Source organism: Thamnophis elegans, chromosome Z, assembly GCF_009769535.1.
Source record: "Thamnophis elegans isolate rThaEle1 chromosome Z, rThaEle1.pri, whole genome shotgun sequence".
Lineage (NCBI taxonomy): Eukaryota > Metazoa > Chordata > Lepidosauria > Squamata > Colubridae > Thamnophis > Thamnophis elegans.
In genome coordinates, this window is record NC_045558.1 from 54,328,356 (window position 1) to 54,348,335 (window position 19,980).

At 37.6% G+C, this 19,980-nt stretch overlaps 1 protein-coding gene across 1 annotated transcript in view; it reads left to right on the plus strand.

Annotated features, from left to right (window-relative positions):
* The window catches only part of LOC116522647 (collagen alpha-6(VI) chain-like), a 106,930-nt gene that overhangs the window by 47,047 nt on the left and 39,903 nt on the right, over window positions 1-19,980 (plus strand). Inside the window, exons 18-26 of the mRNA XM_032237655.1 lie at window positions 933-986; window positions 2,378-2,440; window positions 4,830-4,895; window positions 5,875-5,928; window positions 9,169-9,204; window positions 11,265-11,327; window positions 13,416-13,478; window positions 16,499-16,561; window positions 17,398-17,460. Coding sequence (XP_032093546.1) covers window positions 933-986; window positions 2,378-2,440; window positions 4,830-4,895; window positions 5,875-5,928; window positions 9,169-9,204; window positions 11,265-11,327; window positions 13,416-13,478; window positions 16,499-16,561; window positions 17,398-17,460 — 525 coding nt within the window. The remainder of the gene's footprint in view (window positions 1-932; window positions 987-2,377; window positions 2,441-4,829; window positions 4,896-5,874; window positions 5,929-9,168; window positions 9,205-11,264; window positions 11,328-13,415; window positions 13,479-16,498; window positions 16,562-17,397; window positions 17,461-19,980) is intronic.

The following is a 19,980-nucleotide window of genomic DNA, read 5'->3' on the forward strand; positions in this document are numbered from 1 at the left end:
GCATGGGCTCTCTGGAAGGGGTGGGGAAATCCCTCCTAAGACCTTGCTTGTCTTGGCGTTACCCTGGCAATAGCAACTGAGCGAGGGAAGGAGGAATTCTGGGGATTGAAGTCCACAACTGGACTTCCTGCCTGAAGCCTGGAATTGACTACCCGGGATTGTGTTTCAGTCACCACAGCCACTTCTGCTGCTACTGCACTGCAGACACCAGAGACTCCTTCCTCGCCGCCACTTTGTTTCGGGCCAAGAAGCGAAAAAAAGAGCAGCTCCACTCTCACCTTCCTCAGCCTATGCGCTATTCGGGCGGTGGGGAATGTGCCACTCCAGGAGGACCACTGTGGATGGCAGGTTGAAGGGGCAACTGCAGATGAAGAGTGCCAAGAGGTTTTGGCAGCATGAGAGAAAGACTTCAAAGTCAGTGGAGGTGGTGTGTGGCTGGTGTGCCGTTCCACCTGTCCTGGGTGCAAAATGCTTTAAAAATAAAGTTTTAGTTTTTTGGGGGGGTTGTGAAGGGTTAGGGGTGCAAGGGTCTTATAACTTGACAGTTTTAAGTCCTTTATTTTTCAAATGCCAGAGTTCCTCAGCCAATATGATTGGAGGAGGAATTGTGAAAAGTTTTAAAGCTGTTACTTTTGAACACCCCTGGGATTTTTTTCTAAAGGGTTGGGGCGCAAGGGTCTTGTAACTTGACAACTTTAAGATTTGCGTGCTTCAAATGCCAGTTTCTGAACCAACATTTTGGTTGCTAAGCAAGAGCGTTGTTAAGTGAGTTTCACCACATTTTACAAGTTGGCTACGCCCACCTATCACATGACTGCCAAGCCACTCCCACCTGGTCACATGACCACCAAGCCACTCTCACAAAACAAGCAAGACCTACAGAACAGGTTCTAAAAAAATTTGACACCCACCACACTTATTTTATTTTTTAGGGATCACTTGGATTTCCAGGACTAAAAGGCAAAAAGGGAGACCCAGGAGAAATGGTAATATTTAGAAATCATATGCTGCATTACTTTTGAAAATCAGCAAAATTCTGGCATCACTGGTGCATTCTTTGGCGCTTGAAAGACCTCAGTGCTTCCTATTAAAGCAATCAATTTGCATAACTCTTCAAAATTCAATGGTTTCTCACTGCCAATTTTTTTTCGTTCAGATGAGGTTAGATGCTTTTCTTGATTCTCTATGAGATACTTCTTTGGGGGCAATCAATAATATTACAAAGGTGGATGCAACAAGGCAATCAATACATTACTCCATTTTGTGCATGTAAAAGAAATTGGGTTTTATAGCCAGTTGTGTCCACTATTTGGTGTTGTTAACTACTCTATGGATATCCCTTATTCTCCAACTTTATATTTTGTCAGCTTTGTTTGTCAGTCAGTGTGAGTGGTGAAAGAAGAGGCAGGGTCCAGAATGAGTATAGGGGTAGATGAATGTGGACTAAATATCAAAATGAGTGAGCAATTTGAAAAAAGTCTTTTGGAGTACTGCTGTCATGTAGAGATAGTGAAAACTGAATTGCAAAGAACTATATAGAGGAAGAGTTAAGGGGTCTAGATAGGAGAAGGGGAAGACTGAGCTTTGCAACTTGGAGACATAAGGACAGAAAGGCTTTAATTTTACTATAACATTGTGCATTTATATAATATCTAAATCTTTATGGGATATTCCCCATGGAAACAAAGGATGGTTTGTTTTAAAGGTGTTTCTTCAGCGGACAAAAGAATACATTCTAGAAATGGATTCAAATTGGCTTGGGCCGGATGGGTCTAAATCCTCCTTTTCTTTTCAAGAAATGATCTTACAACAGGGGAGAGGGATTTAAAATATCTCCAAAGCTAGCAATTATTTTCTTTCCTACTGAAGCCAGAAAACTGAAAGAGGGAAAGATGTCACTAGAAGATAAAGCTGGTTTAGGAAGTGATGGTTCTTCTAAATTAAAAGAATAATAAGAATGTAGAATAAATCTGCACTCTTTAAAGTTTTCATATATTGAGTTTTGCACTAAACATCAGAGCAGAAACATAAAGATAAACATGAAAAGTGCAAGAAAAAGCAGAATTTCCACTAGCAATATTCCCTATGTAGAATTTACATGTAATTTTTTTTAAAAAATTACATTTTAAGTTGTAAAAATACTTTTAGAGGTGTATGCTTCAATGGGTGAGATTGAATTTACTTCTAAGAAAACATCTATAAGATTGAATTGAATTACAACCAGTATGTAAGTCATGTTATAGCACGGGGTTATTATTAAAAGATCATCAAAGTGAAGTGTTTCTCAATTTAAAGCAATTGCAATTCAGTCTAACATTAATTTTGAAACAAATAAATCTAAGCAGAATGTTTTTACACAAGTATCATATATCTTTAGGGCAATACAGGACTCAAAGGCCCTCCTGGTGACCAGGGACCAAAAGGTTTCCAAGGAGATCATGTAAGTTTATTTTCAAAAATAATACTTATCTTAACTATTTAATGTAGTGCTTCTCAACTTTAGCAGTTATAAAATGCGTGGATTTCCAACACAGAGAATTATTCAGCTACATGCTGAGTGGGGAATTCTGCAAGTTGAAAAAAATCATATTAAAATGATCAAGGTTGAGCAATACTGATTTAATAGGGTTACTATATCTGCAAAGGTAAAAATCCTCTCCTTGGTCTCAAATATGAAAAAGGACAAATGGAATGATTACTAACCCTGGATATCTCTTAAGGCCCTCATTTACCATCAGTGAATAAATAGGCATTAGCTGCAAAAGAGTTGTTTCTCCATATCTAAGATCAGCCAAGGAGATTCAATAATATTTTTTCAGACCTGCATTGTTATATTATTGTGTAATTGAAACTTCAAATAAGATGTGCATAGAAAAAGACATATGTGCTTATTTTTATCATATTTTATTTCTCAATCCCACACCCATACAGAGGAACAGGGCTTCAAAGGCGCAACTGCAAGGCATATATCATTTTTGTTAAGGGATGGGTTGCTGTCAGTGTTGCTGCCGATTCGCATTGCACACTGGTTTTCTGCGCATTCATGCACAGTTGACTGTAAATTGTTTTGTGCATGCACAGAACATGAAGAAATAACTAAAAAAACATGAATGCAATGGCAGCGGTGACCAAGGAACCAGTTCAGGGACATGGCCAGCCTGCGTTGCTGCCAGTTCTGCAACCAAGGCCAAAATACCACTGTCAAACATGCCTCCTTCAATATCCAAGAAAGAAAAGCCTCAACACCATTTGAATAGACATAAAGTACTTTTACTACATATGAATTGAAAACAGTAAATTCCACAACCCAATGTCCAATCTGCAACTCCATAAGATGTCATGTGGGGTGCATCTTCAAAAAGCCTCATCAAGTTGGTATGTGAGACGGTTGGCCTTGACCAAGTCCAAATCCAGGCTATCAGCATGCAGGAAGATGGTGAGAACAAAACTCCCTTCTTCATAACTCCTCCAGCACCAGTAATTCCCACTTCCAAATATCTCAAGTCCCCTCCCTTGCAGCCGATAGCAAGCAAGGAAAGTAGAGGCTGACATTCGGCCCTCCTTCAAAAAGGACATCATCCCTGGAGAAGAAGATAAAATAGACAACAAAATAGACAACAACAATAACAAATTGTATATATATCACACCTAGGGTTTATTGGAATACTTAGAATGGAATTCTGAAGAGTGTGGGAGCTCTAACATCAGACTTATTCACCCACTCAGATGGGATGGAGGGAAATGTTTCCAGGCTATCAAATATTGAATTTGTCCCCTTTGTTTCCTAGAATCCAGGATTTCTTTAACCTCAAAATGTTGTTGTTCTTCAATAAGGAGAGGAACAGGGGGCGGGGGTTGAGGGGAGCGCATTAAAGATGTATGTTCAGGTTTCAATAAGTTCATATGAAACACAGGATGGATTCGCCTAAGGGTTTTTGGCAAATCCAATTGTACTGACACAGGATTTACAATTTTAACAACAGGGAAAGGTCCCACATATTTAGGACCAAGTTTCTTCAATTTCTGGGTAGTCTGAAGAAATTTAGTGGACAAGAATACCCCCAACCTGCTATTCTTTCGGTTTTGACCTTTTTTATTTTAGCTTTTTAGCATTTTAGCTTGTCTTTTGTTTGCCTTGTGAGCCGCGTCTAAGGCTTTGCAAGTCATAGGCCAGAGACTTTGAAGCTGATTATTCCACTTGAACAAAGATAAGATTTGTGGTTTTTCCTGAGGCAGTTCAGGAATGGGAACAAACTCCTGGCTGAACACTACCTTAAAGGGATCATTCCAGTACTGCTATGTACTGAATTGTTGTATGCCACCTCTGCATGGGGCAAGAGGTCAGCTCAATTATCCTGTTGATAATTGACATAGCACCTAAGATACTGCTCTAGAACTGAGTTAGCCCTCTCACAGGCCCAATTAGTTTGCAGATGATGGACAGAGCTTAGACCCTGAACTCTTTCCAGGAGAGGGAGGTGAATTGGACCCCCTATCTGAAATAATGCGTTCAGGAACTCCATGTAACCTATACACATGTAAAATAAATAGTTTAGCCAGTGTTTTTGCTGGCTAAACTATTTATATGGATTTTATTGTCGAGTTTCCAGAAAGCTGACAACCACCACTGGTCCGCCTGAACCATGGGAACCAGTGGCAACCCACCTCTGTTGTTAACCTTCTGGCCCCACACAATCCCTTCTGTCTAGATTAATATGACTAGATTACCTATTATGTGATAAAATTTATGAATGGATATATTGATTGTTCAAATTTGATAATCTCAGAGGTATTTCTCTAATCAAATGGCTATCATATTTATATTACAGGGTGAACCTGGACAAGATAATAACATAAGAGGAGCAAAAGGCTTCAAAGGGCTTTCAGGAAGGATGGTAATTGTTACACATTCATATTCAAATCAGGACTCTTTTATCAGAAGATATTGAGGAATGTAACCACGTACATAACTTGTGTTTTCAAAGTCGAATGGCTTAAGGCAAAACATTTGCCTAGTAATTTTGTGCAAAGCTTTCCAAACATAGGGGAATAAAGATAACTTCTGAATTGTTAAAACTGCTGCTTTCCTTTACATGCAAAGATGATAAGAAGCAGCATTTGAAGTAGCTGTGGGAAAGATATAGCTGCTTTAATGAAGAGAAAGGCTTAACTGTGGCTTTCTCTTGTGAAAGCCTTGCACAACCCTAGTCATAACATTTATGACAAAAGAAAGAATTCAGGCACTTGATATCCTGTTGGACTAGGATGGGGACTGGGGATAGAGAGAGATCTTTAAATCCTACCATGACACATTAATACCATAAAAAGAAACCTGGTGCCCAGATTTTAAGTAAGATTTGAATCTTGATGACCTTCAAATTTCCTTCATTCCTATGATGCTTTTAGCCTTAGAAGGGGAAAAAAAGAGGGGGGGGTCTTCTATTGAGGTTAGCTGCAGCTAGGGAGAAAATAGTCAAATCATACTGAAATGGAGAGGCATGTTACTAATAGTTTACTTATTAAACATAAAATTGTGATTTCTGTTTTTTGGGGAGGGGCAGCCTTATTCCAGGCGAAAATAAAATACAAGTCAAAGAAGAAACAATGTTTCATCAGGAGGGAACTATTAAACCATTTAGAAGTTTAAACTAATTTTAATACAATATTATGCTAGTGTTTGATAATAGTAATTACATATTGGCTTAACAGTTAGGTTTCTCTGATATTACTTTTTATGAGTTTCATAAATGCATGTGCTATGTTGTCCCTCCCATATACCTTTTTATATCTGACCTAATAGAAATGAATAGCACAAAAATAGAAATGTTACATATTAGTTACATATCAATTAACAAATACTAATGCTCTGTTTAGGGAGAAAGAGGATTGAAAGGTTCAGATGGCTCAGGAGGATCCTCAGGAAATAAGGTGGGGCCCTTTATCTTCACTACCTACTTATCCTGGATGTGGTAGAAAATTATATCCTCATGGAATTGGCTGCCCATGCTGTCTAATGCAGCATTTCTCAATTTTGCAACTTTAAGATGTGTCAACTTTAATTCCCAGAATCGCTGGCTGGGGAATTTTGGGAACTGTCAAGTCTATGCATCTTAAAGTAGCCAAGGTTAAGGAACACTGCTCTAATGTTTCATCTGTTCGTAGTCACTGTAGTCAGCAGTTTACCTTCAAAATAATGGCTGAGGAATTTAAGAGATTCTGTATGCTTTGGGATTATATTTGGAATAAATCTGGCTAAAGAAGGAAATACTGTAATATTTGTATGTCTTGGAACAACTTTAATCTGTCTGATGAAATAAAGATCATGAGGACATGAAAGAAAAAAGATGTTGGTTGCTTGCCACAGATAATTATTCTTACAGATAAACTAGTGTTGCTTTTCCCTTATTAAAGAAAAGGATACAAAAAATCCAGGCTAGACTAGAAGAAAACATAACTTCAGGCTCACTGAAGGAGAAACTTATTTTTCTACTTATTATTTACACATTGTTAGCAACCAGAAAGAGGAAGGATTGGATGTGTCTATAAACATGTTGGAATGCTCACCATCAAATATATTTTAAACTAATATTCACTTTTTTCCTTGTGGCTTTTTTTTAGCAGCTGGAGAAAATAAAATTCTTTATTGAACTCTATTAATTACCATTGAGTCACAAACATTTTTTTTCTGCTACAACATATGGAGACATGGAGTGTTCCTCAGGACATTTCATGTTTAATGCAGCTCTGCCAAAATAGTTTTCAGCACATCTGTTCTGCTACTGTAGATTGGGAAAGTCTGGATTTTTGTTTACAGTTCTTTTGGCATATCAAAATCATGTTCTCATTCACTGGAAGGAAAAGCAGATAAGGATTATTCCATAGAAATTCTAGACAAATAGACAAGAGAATGCTGCTATTTTTGTATATAATAAATTCAGCTCAATAGGCAGAAAATACTTAGTTTAGGAAGCCCTAAAGAATCCAAAATCTTTTGCTCAGAAAGATTAGAAGAAAGAAATGAACAGGATTTCTTAATACTTGGCCCTATCTCCATTTGGAGAGAGAGAGAAAACAAGACAATTTGAATGCCATGAATCCAAAGCCATTTCTTGCAGATTGTAGGATTGCTAATTAACCCATGTCCTTTTTATATTCACCAATTTCTGTTTCTTTTCTATTTCAAGAACAGAGAAGTTCCAATACAACTTATAGGTGCTAAATATCTCATTAGTAAAGGCAAGGCTATCAATAAATATTCAGATGTGGAAGATTCTAAAGCATTATATTATCTTTTAGAACATTCCATTGTTTTGCCCATCCCTCCTATTCTACAATAATTTAGCATTGTAAGGCCACTAAATGCCACATCAGGACAATTTATTCATTCAATTTACGAATTTATTCATTTCATCTGTATAGCCGCCCATCTCATATATATATGACTCTGAGCTGATTACAACAATTAAAAACAATATTTAAAATAAAAATAAAAATAGCAAACATACAACCACATTATAAATCTCAATTCAGCATACACATAATCACAGTCAGCAGGTGAATGCATTCTATGTAGTACATTCATAGAAAAGATCATCACTATTTCTTGGGCCTCAAGTATGATGGCACAATCATCTCTTCAGATCTTCCTAGAGCAGTGGTCCCCAACCTTTTTATCGCCGCGGACCAGTCAGCCTGTGATAATTTTACCGTGGCCCGCTGAGCGCGCGCAGGGGTGGGGGGGCGTTGTTCGCGACGACACATTGATTGTTTATATATCAGATTGTAAATATATGCCAAATAGATTGCAATCGCTTTCTGGACTTCCTCTAAATTTGCAGGTAAATGCTGCAATAGATATATAGCTCCCATGAGATTGATGATCACCCAAAAATGTTATTCATTGAATTCACTGTGAATCCTTTCTTAGTAAGTGCATTCAAGCCAGCCTACTACTAGCTGGTAGCCTCTCTGTCCATTCACCAAATTATCTGGGACAGGGGTGTCAGAGTGACATCGAAAATGTCAAGGTAATAGCCATGACTATGAAATTAAAAGCCTATTTATTCTTTTATTTGCATCACATAAAAACCAAGATGGTTCCCATCTTGAATTTTTCTAAATACATCCTACATACAACCATGATGCAGGAGTTTTCATTCAGCAAGAAAAAGGAACCGGTGACTTGAGCCAAGTCAACATCTGGAAATCTTATCCCAGTCATATCCAACCTAGCTTATTTTTTTGAGATCACCTCAAGGCGAGCTGGAGCAGGACGCGCTGCGCCACGAGTTGGAGAGCTTGGAGAGGCTGAGCGCGCAACTTGGAGAGCTGCGTCTCCGCCGCCTGGAGCCCGAGCTGGCCCGGCGGCAGCAGCAGCTGGAGGGGCTGTGGGCCGACTGCGCCGCTCTGGAGGCGCTGCTGGAGCAGCTCCTGGCCGAGCACGAAGGGCTGCAGGAAGCGCGCAAGCAGCGGCCGGCCGCGCTGCTGTCTGCCCCGCGCGTCCTCCGGGCCGGGCGCTCCGAGAAGCGGCAGCTGGCCTCCGACTACGCGCTGGTGCTGAGCTGGAGCTGCGCGCAGAGCCTGGAGCGATACGAGGCCGAGTTGCGGGCGCTGCAGGAGCTGGAAGGGGGCCGCCTGGGCCAACAGGACCTGCGCAAGCTGCGCACGCAGAACCAGGAGAGCCGCCGGCGCCTCGAGGAGCTGTGGCGCTGCTGCCGGGAGCTTTGCGCGCTGGGCGAGCGGCTGGAAGAGGAGCGGCTGGCGCAGCAGGAGAGCCACGGCGCCCAGCTGCAGTGATCATGGCCCCCGGCCGCTGCGCGGCCCGGTGCCAGGTACTCCACGGACCGGCACCGGTCCGCGGACCCGGGGTTGGGGACCACTGTCCTAGAGGACAGAACAGTAGGGGGAGAATCTATGTTTTGGACAAATTATGATCCAAAGGGCAGGAAAAGTTCTCTTCATGAGTTCTGTTATATGACAGTGGAATGGAAAGTACCTGCTGTGTTAATAACCAGAAAAATGAAATATAAATGTTGTTTAATTTTAGCACAAACTCAGGGTCAAATTGCAGATTTTTGGGTGTTCTCTGAGTTTGGTTGTTTGCTAACAGACATTTCATTACCCAACAGAATTAAGTTTTGGCAATAAAAATGACACTTTCTATTGCAGGGAGCTGAGGGAAACCAGGGACCTTTAGGTCCAAAGGTAGGTTTTTCTTAATTTCACACATGTACAATTACTCTGGTGTAAGGAAAAACATTTTTACTGAAAAAAATTAAATCAATATAAGGGATGGAAGCAATTTGATGGGAAATTAAGATACATAACTGTGTATGAGTAAAACTATGGAGCAGTTAATAAAAACTTAATAAAATGAGAAAAAAACCACCAAGTTGATCCAAGCAATAACAAAGAGAAATGTTTTAAAAATTCCTTCTAAATAAATATTATTCCAATGAACATGAGAGTTAAGGAACTGGTATATTTGATTTCTCCCTCCATCTTCTGCTTAAGACAACTTCCTCATTGCCTTTCTCAGCTCTGACCCTTCATAATGGAGTAGGTGATGACTGATAGTTGTAGTAGGTCATAACTGATGTGCCATCAAATCATTGTCACTAGGAAGAACTATCACAATCTGGTCTTTTAGGCCTTCTAATAGTGCACCCTACAATTTAATTAGTTTACTTGGTGTGATAGGCCATAACGTATCCCAATTTCTTTGGCCTGATTTTCAGGATTCCTATTCTGGCTGCAATTCTTCATAAATATCAGGCATGGGAATCCTTCATAAGCATCAGGCATGGGAATTGACTTCTGTTTCTGTCTGGTTCCAATTCTTTCTTCCTCACAGGTTTGGGATGAATAATCATTGTACCCCTGTCCAAAACAAGTGCTTATTAGTATGGAAATTCTGCATGTGTCCCTCATATCTTCTTCCAGCTCTTTCCCCCATGCCTTGCAAATTACTTGGTTTTTGAGCTTGTATAATTTGTTTCACAAGACAGAGTTAGATGGTCAAATGCAAATTCAGCAAGGCATTTGACAAGGTAGACCATAACCTACTTCTTGGTAAGCTAGAAAAAAGTAGGATAAATAGTATCACCATCAGATGGATTTGTAACTGGTTGACAAACCATACTCAATGAGTAGTCCTTAATGGTACTATGTCTACATGGAGGAAAGTAAGCAGTGGGGTACCACAAGGTTCCATCTTAGGCCCAGTATTCTTCAATATCTTCATAAACAACTTAGATGATGGAATAGAAGGGGAGCTTATCAAATTTGCAGATGATACTAAGCTGGCAGGAATAGCCAATACCCTAGATGATATGTTCAAGATCCAGATGGATCTTGGCAGACTTGAACACCTAACACAAAATGAAATTCAGTGCAAAGAAAGGTAAACTCTTACACTTAGTCACGAAAAACCAAAAATACACATATAGATTGGGAGAAACCAGGCTTAATAGCAGTAACTGTGAGAGGGATCTTGGAGTCTTAGTGGACAACCAATTAAATATGAGCCAGCAGTATGCAGCGGCAGCCAAAAAAGCCAAAGCAATCGTAGGTTGCATTAACAGAGGGATTCAATCAAGATTATGTGAGGTACTAATATCACTCTATAAAGTCTTAATAAGACCAAACCTAGAATACTGCATCCAGTTTTGGTCACCATGCTACAAAAAAGATATTGAGACTATAAAAAGTGAAGAGAAGAGCAACCAGGATGATTAGTGGACTGGAGACTAAAACATATGAAGAACAGTTACAGGAACTGAGCATAGCTAGTCTAGTGAAGAGAAGGACCAGGGGACACATAATAGCAAGATTCCAATACTTGAGGGGCTGCCACAGAGAGGACAGGGTCAACCTGTTTTATAAAGCACCTGAAAGCCAGACAAGGAATAATGGATGGAAACTGATCAAGGAGAGATTCAAATTTTCTTTCAGTGAGAACATCCAACCAATGGAAAAGCTTACCTTCAAAAGCTGTGGGAGCTTCATCACTGTAAGCTTTCAAGAAGAGACTGAACTGCCATCTGTGAGAAATGGTGTAGGGTCTCCTGCTTGGGTAGCGGGTTGGACTAGATTATCATCAAGGTCCCTTCCAACTCTATTATTCAGTTATTCCTTCTAACGTAGCGCTGTCCTCCTTTGTGTTCTTCCAGATAATTGGAATAGCAATTTTCAGAATTCTAAAACTTAAGAGAAAATTTTGTTCTGCAGTAAAGTTGATGTTCAAGAACTGTGTCTTCTTGCAGGGAGAGGAAGGAAATCCTGGTTCAGATGGTTTGCAAGGAGATCAAGGAATTCAAGGTTTCCTGGTAGATATTAGCATGTGCTTCTATGTGTAGTCACATTCATGCGTGTAGAAAGAAAAGATAATGATATTAGAATACACATAATTTGCAATTAAACTAATCAATTGATAAGATTCAAACAGATATCATTTAGTGGCAGAAGTCCTCTGTTACATCTTAGAAGTTATACATAACAGAACAACCAATTTATATATGATTTCTAGGCTATGTACAGTACAAGTGCAAACCTTTTTATCATGTAAAACACACCATAATTTGTTTTACCCACTGACCCCTTTTTAAATGGCATCTGGATCAGTGAGCCTTATAAAGCTTGACTTGACACTATCACCTCTGCCACCATACACATTTTACCTATTCACAAAAAACCTAAACTTCTAATTAGCAAGGATTTTGTATGTGTTCTACATTGTTATTTTGTAAACATTTTTAAATGATACATTAAGGAGTATATTGTTAAAACTCAATGAGTCATTGTCTAAGAAATAAAATAATACACATTACACATAAAATTATTAAGGGAACTGAGAAGGCTGATTGGAAATTTGTTCTTTCTGTTAAAAATGTTTTGTATAGAAATGTTGCTTGTGTACACTAAAAACATTTTTTTCTCAGATTTCTCTGTTGATGAGTCCCAATTACTCCTTTTTAAAAATTAATTCTGTATCTATTGTGTTATGCAAAGCATTCAGAAGGTCATTTCACAAAGCAAATATAGCATCTATTCTACTCCCTATCAGCCTGAAGCATCAAACAGTGCAGTGATCCACTTTTAGGAGATATGTGTGAATATACATAAGACAATTCTGGCACGAGTGTTACCAAACTAAAATGGCTGATGATAAAAGTGTCATCTGTGCATGCACATATATTTACATGTATGCTCACTCAAGTGCTAAGACACTATAAGGTCTGCCTTCCCTCACCTTTTAAGAAAGCATGAACTTTTTAAAGTTCAGCTTTTCAAAAGGAATCTTTTATTGAAAGGAAGGTGATTGCAAAACAAAAGCAAAGCAGGCTCTAAGTTCCCCTTAGGAAATTCCGTTAGGATAAAGGAGTTAGAAACCCCTTCCATTAGTCTGATGTTAAATGAGCCAATCAATAGGTGTGAAGGTGTTGTGGAAACGGCCATCCTGGGAAGAAAATAAGGAACTGTTCCCAGGTGCTTCTTTCAGGGGGCTTCAGAACTGAGGAAAAACAGATAGCCCTCCTCCCTTACACATTCCCCCAAAGATATATCAAAGCAGAGGGCAAATAGGTGTCACAGCTAGGATTTACAGTAGAGGCAGGAAACAGGAAGAGAGCAAATAAGTGAATAAAGGGATCTAGGCCCCCTCCATCCAGAAATGGAAGTATAACAGTAGGGATATGAGAGGCACTAAATGTAGCTGCACTAACTTTGGATAGAAAATGATATTTCAGAGTTTCATGCTGTTGGTTCAGAAGATGCTTTGGTTGCCTTTAGCACTCTTCCATAGCCCTTGAAAAAATTATTTGCTTTTCTGTTATAAAAACAGTTTGGCATTTTATTATCCTGTTTCATTAACAAACAGTCCAGAGCACTGTTTGTTAATGAAAAGACAACATATAGCTCTAATAGACAAACACATAAATAAAAGAAAGTTGTCTTTTAAATTGTCTCTAGATCAAACAATAAAATTATTATTTTGCATGTAGAAAGTTTAAAGACAACTATTGTATATCTGAAAGCATATTTTGAAAAATGTAAATGCGATACAAAAATGAGAGTTTACCTACTTCTTCATATTTTGCCAGACAGAAACAATTATAAAGAGAATTATAGCATGATAAAAATAAACATATATTAGAAGTTTAATAATGTTATAGCTCTCTGTGATTCATTAAGAAGTTTTCTGAAACATAGTTAAAATTATGGGCAAAAAATATGATTCATATTGTCTTGCCACATGCAAGTTATAATTTCTTTTCTTATAAGGAAATTGATATGAAATATATTTCTGTTCATTAATCTGAATTATTAAAATAGGAAGTATATAAACTATGTATTTTATAATATATATATATATTAACTATTTTTATTGCCATGTTTTTGCATTTTTTTCTCCTCAGGGAACAACTGGAATTCTTGGTGTGAAAGGAGAAAAAGGACAACCAGGAAACCTTGGCCGCCTAGTACATATCACCTTTCAATTCTCTTGACTTTCATTTTTAGTGCAGTGTTTCTCAAATTTGGCAACTTGAAAATGGATGGACTTCAATTCCTAGAAACCCCCAACTAGCATGCTGGCTTAGGGATCTGAGAATTGAATCTACTCATCTACAAGTTGCCAAGATTGAAAAACAATATCTGAATGCAATGTTTCTCAAACCTTTCAAAGTAGGGCCTAATTATAAATGTATTCAGCACAGTAAAACACAAAATAGAAAACATTCTGATGACTAATTTAGAAAATTTTGTATTCTGATGAAAGAAAACTTGAGATGACTCAAATTGTTCCAGTAACAATAAGTCCTGAGTACAAACTGGATCCCTTCTTTACCACTGTTAGGACACAAGCCCTTGGAATGGCAGCTGATTGTTACCAGGCAATCCACTAGAAAATGCATTGGCAAAAAAATGGTTTTAATTTTGAAAACATTAAAACAAATCCTCAAGAGAAATAATGGGAATACAGCTCTGCTGTAATCCATTAAATGTTTTGTTAGTTTAAATTTAGCATTAAAAAGCACTTCTTTTGTTCACAAGGCTTATAAATCACTGCAGTTGAAGCTGATTCTGAGTAGTCAATAGTTCTCTTCTTTATAACTCAAAGAGATAAAACCCTAATAATACTTTAAAAAAGCAATATGTATGTAAAAACTGGACATATAAGAATTGATTGTTCAAACTTAAAATACCATTTCTCACTTGTGGAATCATAACATTTTACACCTTAAAGCCGCATGAAATGATCATGTTTTAACATATTTCTTCAAAGTCAGCAAAGAAGCAACTCATTGAGGGTCACAATTCAAAAAAAGAGAAATATATTTTCAGTTCTCTAAATAAACCTTAAATGTTGAGCCATTACTGAAAGGAGTACCAATAAGATTACTGTTTAGACTTGCTAAAGTCTAAACAGCTAATCTTATTGGTACTCCTTTCAGTTTTCACTTCCCCAGTCCGAAGATAAGCAAAGCAATTTACCTGGAGGCAGAACTGGGATAAAGTAAAAAATAAATAATTAAAAACCAATACTGCAAAGAATTTCAAGAATTACAGTTAATCATGGAATAATTTTATATATAAAGGCAATGTTTACATCGCTTAAGTTTAGATGGTTTATTTCTATCTTTAAAGTTTTTATATGATTCTCTGAGATTAAAAATTATATTCTTATAGCATTACAGTATTTATAATGCTACATAAGGTTTTTTTTAGATTAGATTGTTTTTTAAAAACAAGAAATTGAACTATATTTCTGCATTGTAGATGCAATTATTTAGCAAGATTTGACAACGGCTTTAGCACAGATCTTCTTGCCACCTCCTCCTCCTCCTTCTGGTGAATACAAGTCCAGCGTTGCTCTTTGCTATTGTTTTGCTTGCACAGAGGAATGGCTGAAGAAAAGGGGTGTTGCTGGTTCCTTTTCATTGCATAACTAACAGAAATATACGCAAGAAACTGCCATACTAAGTGCTATCTCCTACAATGGCCCAAGCTGATATCATTTTTACATTTTTAAATGCAAAGTAAAACATAACTGTAACAAGACACAAGAGCAAACAGAGAATCATACAAAAACACCAAAGCTCAACAAATAATCCCAAACACGATAGAGTATTTGCCATTTAAATATTACCAGAAGCTAAGAGTAACAGCATATAAGAACATCCACACAAAAAACTAGACAGATATGCAAAAGTTCAATAAACCAATCAAACCAAACCTGTACTGTAATTTTGTGCTCATACAATGTCAGCAGCATTGCCAATACCAATGCAAATATTGCATGCATATATTCATATTGCACTAGCTATCTGAAAAATAAAGCATAAAACAACTTATATAATCTCTCCACTACCTAGATATGTCAGATTGCATTTGGAATAGTTAGAACACTTAAAATTATGCAGCTATATTTTATTCTTATGCTGAAAAAAAACTATTTCAGCCATTCACACTCTACCTTATTTCTTTACAACAGAAAAATATTGAAAAGTATGCTAATCATTAATGGGAACACATTTTTATATCTAAAATGCTAAAGGTATTAGGTGCACACTTCAGAAAGGATTTGAATGTATCTCAAATCTTGTACAAGTAGCCCTTGATTTATGACGGTAATGGAGCCTGGCTATGATTGTCATAAAAGATGATAATCATAAAGCCGGTCACTCACTTGACTTACCTGATTTTATTATCTTTTTTGCAATAGTCATAAAACAAATGCTGCAGTTATAAAGCAAACCCATTGTTTCTAAGGGGTGTTTTTTTCCCAAAAACTCAAAGTAAATGCCAGTTTTCATTATAAATGTAGTCAGACAACTGTAGGACACTGTAAATGATCATAAATGCAGGAAAGTTACTAATCACCCAACATGTGGTCACATGACCTGTGGAACTTCATAACTGGGTCATAAGTACCTTTGAGGGGGTCTATCATAAGCTTAAATGGACATAAGTGACTGGTCATAAGTTGAGGGCTTTTGTTGCTCATTAAAACAGTTCATTTTTTTCCAGGCTTCTGCATGGGTTTAAAAAATGCTGAAGTTTAAGGAGTTGGTTCACTGAATAGGTTTTCAAGCTTATGAAGAAATCGGAAGTTGGAGGGGGGGAGGGAATGGTTTGCTTTAATAAACAATAGAGAGGTTCTATTCCTATGTAAGCCCTGAGATATTTTGGAAGCATGCACAATCCTGCAACTTTCTACAGAGCATTTGATTTGGTAGAACTTGTGTTTGATATATAAAATGAAGGAAGGAAGAAACTTGTACCTTAAAGAGACAAAAAGCTGAAAAGGAGAGGACGCAAACATTAGAAGGCAACCCAGCCAAAGTTATCCCAAGGTTGACCTAGGAGTTGCCATTCACAATTTGAGAAGGGAACAGAATGGAGAAGATATGAAAGTTCAAGGGGGATTCTGCTCACTTCACAGATGAGAGTTTCTAACAACATTAAACATTTGATACAATATTTGTTTTATTTACAGGGAGGCATTGGAGATGAAGGCCCTAAAGGGAATCAAGGGAAGCTGGGATCCAGAGGGAATAAGGTAAGGTCTCCAATTTCTGTTACTGAATTTTTCTATATAAAGTGTAAAGTATACCTATTATGTAGATTAGCCTTTCCCTCCCCCTTGATAGTTTCCAGATGTGCTGAGACTGATTGATCATATATCATAAAATTAGTGTTGCCGCTCTCAAATTCCAACTAGCGTATATAATGTGATCAAGCCAAAGATGTTGGGAATGGGAGTCCTAACATGGTGTTGAACACATCAAATTATGGAAAACTGAATGTTTTTTAATTCTTCAGGATTTATTCCCCACACCCCAAACTTCTAAACATAAAGAAACATACACTTTGGCATTTAGAGTTTATTTGATTTAATAGATTGTTAATGCTGAATTTCAGACATAAAGTATCAGGAGCTGTTTTTCTCATCACTGATGGAAAATGGACCAGTTGATGTTTAACTATTTTGCTAGATTGGAGAACCTCTGTTAATTAACTTAGAGGCAACTACACGTCATGTCAATCATCAAAAGCAGCTGAAATAGTAAAAACAGCATAGCTAGGAATCCTCCAAACCTCATAGTATATTCAGATTAAGCTGTAAACCAACAGTGTTAATGTTCATTATGTGTACTATTAAGAGTATTTATCAATAGTAAAATAAAGCCAGTACCTTAGGACTTATTAAGTGATAAACCAATATAACAGTAGGAAAAATATCTCCCAAATATCTGATCTTGATTTTATATTTAAAATATTGACACTAAATGATTGTAGCATCATGTATTATTTTAGAATTATCCATACCTCTATTTATGTTTGTCACATTTATTTTTTTCTCACACGTAATGACTTACTTATTTTGGAAAACAGGGAGAATCTGGGGAACCTGGAGAGAAAGGGGAAAAAGGCTCCTCTGGCCAGCGAGGAATGAAGGTTTGTTCTTCATTTTCATTATCTTCTTGTAAAAGGTTGATTGAAAAATAAATTGCCAAAGGATCAAAAAGGGATATAAAATGGTCCATCGAAATAAACAGAAGCATTCTGCTGTAGATGCATTTTCCCATGAAAATACTGTACTAGTTGAGCTCAATAACTTTAAAATCTAAAAAAAAAACGTTTACCCTTAAGATGTTTGAAAAACCTGCATATCAGTTTTTAAGCTCTTTTAAAATTTGACCGATTTGGACTTTAATTGACACCATATTCATAAAAGCCAAAAAGTATGAAATCAGACTCTATGATGAATGGAGCCAATAAGCTAGAGGGCAAAAAAATGAGTTACTTATCTGGAGTAAAACCCTGGAAACAATGGAAAAGGTATTTCCTTTATTTATATGGATTTTCAAATTCTGTAAACTCTGGATGATAAATGAATTAGTTTGAATCCCCTTGTGCTGGAATAAAAGTAGAGTTACGGTTGAAAGAGAAATAAGCATAGCTCTCATTTTAGTATTCCAGTTGTGCACTTTCCTACACCAAGAAACCTTTCAGGCAATCACTAATATCCTTTTCACCTCTCAAGTGAATTACTGCAATCTGCTGTACATGGGGCTACCTTTGAAATCTACTCAAGAGGTACAGGTACTCCAGAACATGATGGCATAGACAGTGCTGGATGCATCACATTATGCTAATGTGTTATCCCTGCTTTGTAATTTCCACATGGTGTCATTTGACTTTTGAGTGCAAATTTCAGGTGTTGGTTACTTTCTTTAAAGCCCTATATGGTATAGGGCCTAGCTATATCAAGAGAGCATCTACCTCCAATAGTTTCTCTGTGCCAAGTGAGATCAAGAAGAATGGGGGAGTCTCCTCAATACAATCATATATTGGGACCTAGGTAATACAATTTCTCCATTGCAATGACTGATCTCTGGTACAGCACAATCCCCAAATATTCATATAATTTCCTTCAAACAGCTGTTCTAAAAATCATGAAACACATGACTTTACTCCAAGGTCAGAAATTAGCATGGAATGTTAAGCTTTTATTAGATTTTGGTAGTTTGACATATGTGTTTCACTCTTCTGGATGCACATTTTCTTTTCATTGTTTTCTTTCATTCTGTGTGTAATGGCTCCTCTCCTAACTTGAGAAAGTAAAGACTCTTGAAACGGATTATTTAAAAAGGAACCTTTAATCAAACAGGATGGAAACCATTAGAAGTAAGCAGCATCTGTAAACCTTTAGGCCATGCAAATGGGATTAAGCTGATAATGAGCCCTCCCCTTTTCCGAATGCAGATTCTGACTAATACACAAGTGTGAAGTTGCTTCCTTAACTCTTCTGCCCTGGGAGTTAATAAAGCACACGTTCCCATGGCTATCACTAGTTAGACATCAAAGTTATATATTCCACATGGCTACCATAAACATCCCTCCAGAGATGTTGGGACCTTCAGTCTCCCAGTGACAGGAAACCAGTTGTAAAGTTGTAAAATTCAGTTGTTTCAGATGTAACTAATGATTTAATTCTGAAGCTCCCCTCCTCCCAATTGAATGGCAGTATCACTTTTAGGTATCTGACATGCTGCCATTCTTTAGAAAAAGGAGAGATTAACCTGTGAAAAAATAGGAAAAGAAATTGCATCATAGTATTTTAACAAAGTTTGTCAGGGTATTGGGAGTGAAATTTTTTCAATAGGGCAGGGGCCCTAACATAGTGTTTCTCTACCCATTCATTTTGGGCTGAAGGTAATGCTTCCAAGCAACTAAGTATTGGGCTTTCCCCCGGTGGGTCCTAGAGTCCAGGATTTCCTTAATTTCAAAATGTTGTTCGCCTTCTATCATGATAGGAACAGGAGGTGTAGATGCATGTGGTCTGAGTTGTGAGATTACTTCTCGTTTGAGTAAATTAATGTGAAACAGTGGATGGACTTTCCTGAGTGTCTTTGGCAGGAGTAATTCTACTGTTACTGGGTTGATAACTTTGGTGATCGGAAAATGTCCAATGAAATGTGGCCCTAATTTCTTTGATGGTTGCAACGATTTCAGGAATTTTGTCGATAGGTATACTCTATCTCCAACAAGAAAGGGTTTGGGATCTACTCTTTTTTTGTCAGCTTGAGTTTTGAAAGCCTCTCTAGCTCCCTGTAACGCTAATCTAACCACTGGCCATGTGTTTCATAGGTTGTCTATCCATTCTTTTAGTGAGGGGATGGTGGGTTCCTCTGTGGGTAGTTCAGGCATGGGGTTGAAATCCTGGCCTGTTGCTACTCTAAAAGGGGTGAACCCAGAGCTTGAGTGCACAGCATTATTGAAGGCCACTTCTGCAAAAGGTAAAAGATCAACCCAGTTGTCCTGTTGAAAATTAATGAAAAATCTTAGGTATTTGATTTTTGATTTTGATTTTATTAGTATTTATAGGCCGCCCTTTTCCCTGAGGGGACTCAGGGCGGCTTACATAAAATAGGAAGGGAGGGTACAAGACAATAAACACAAAACAATACATAG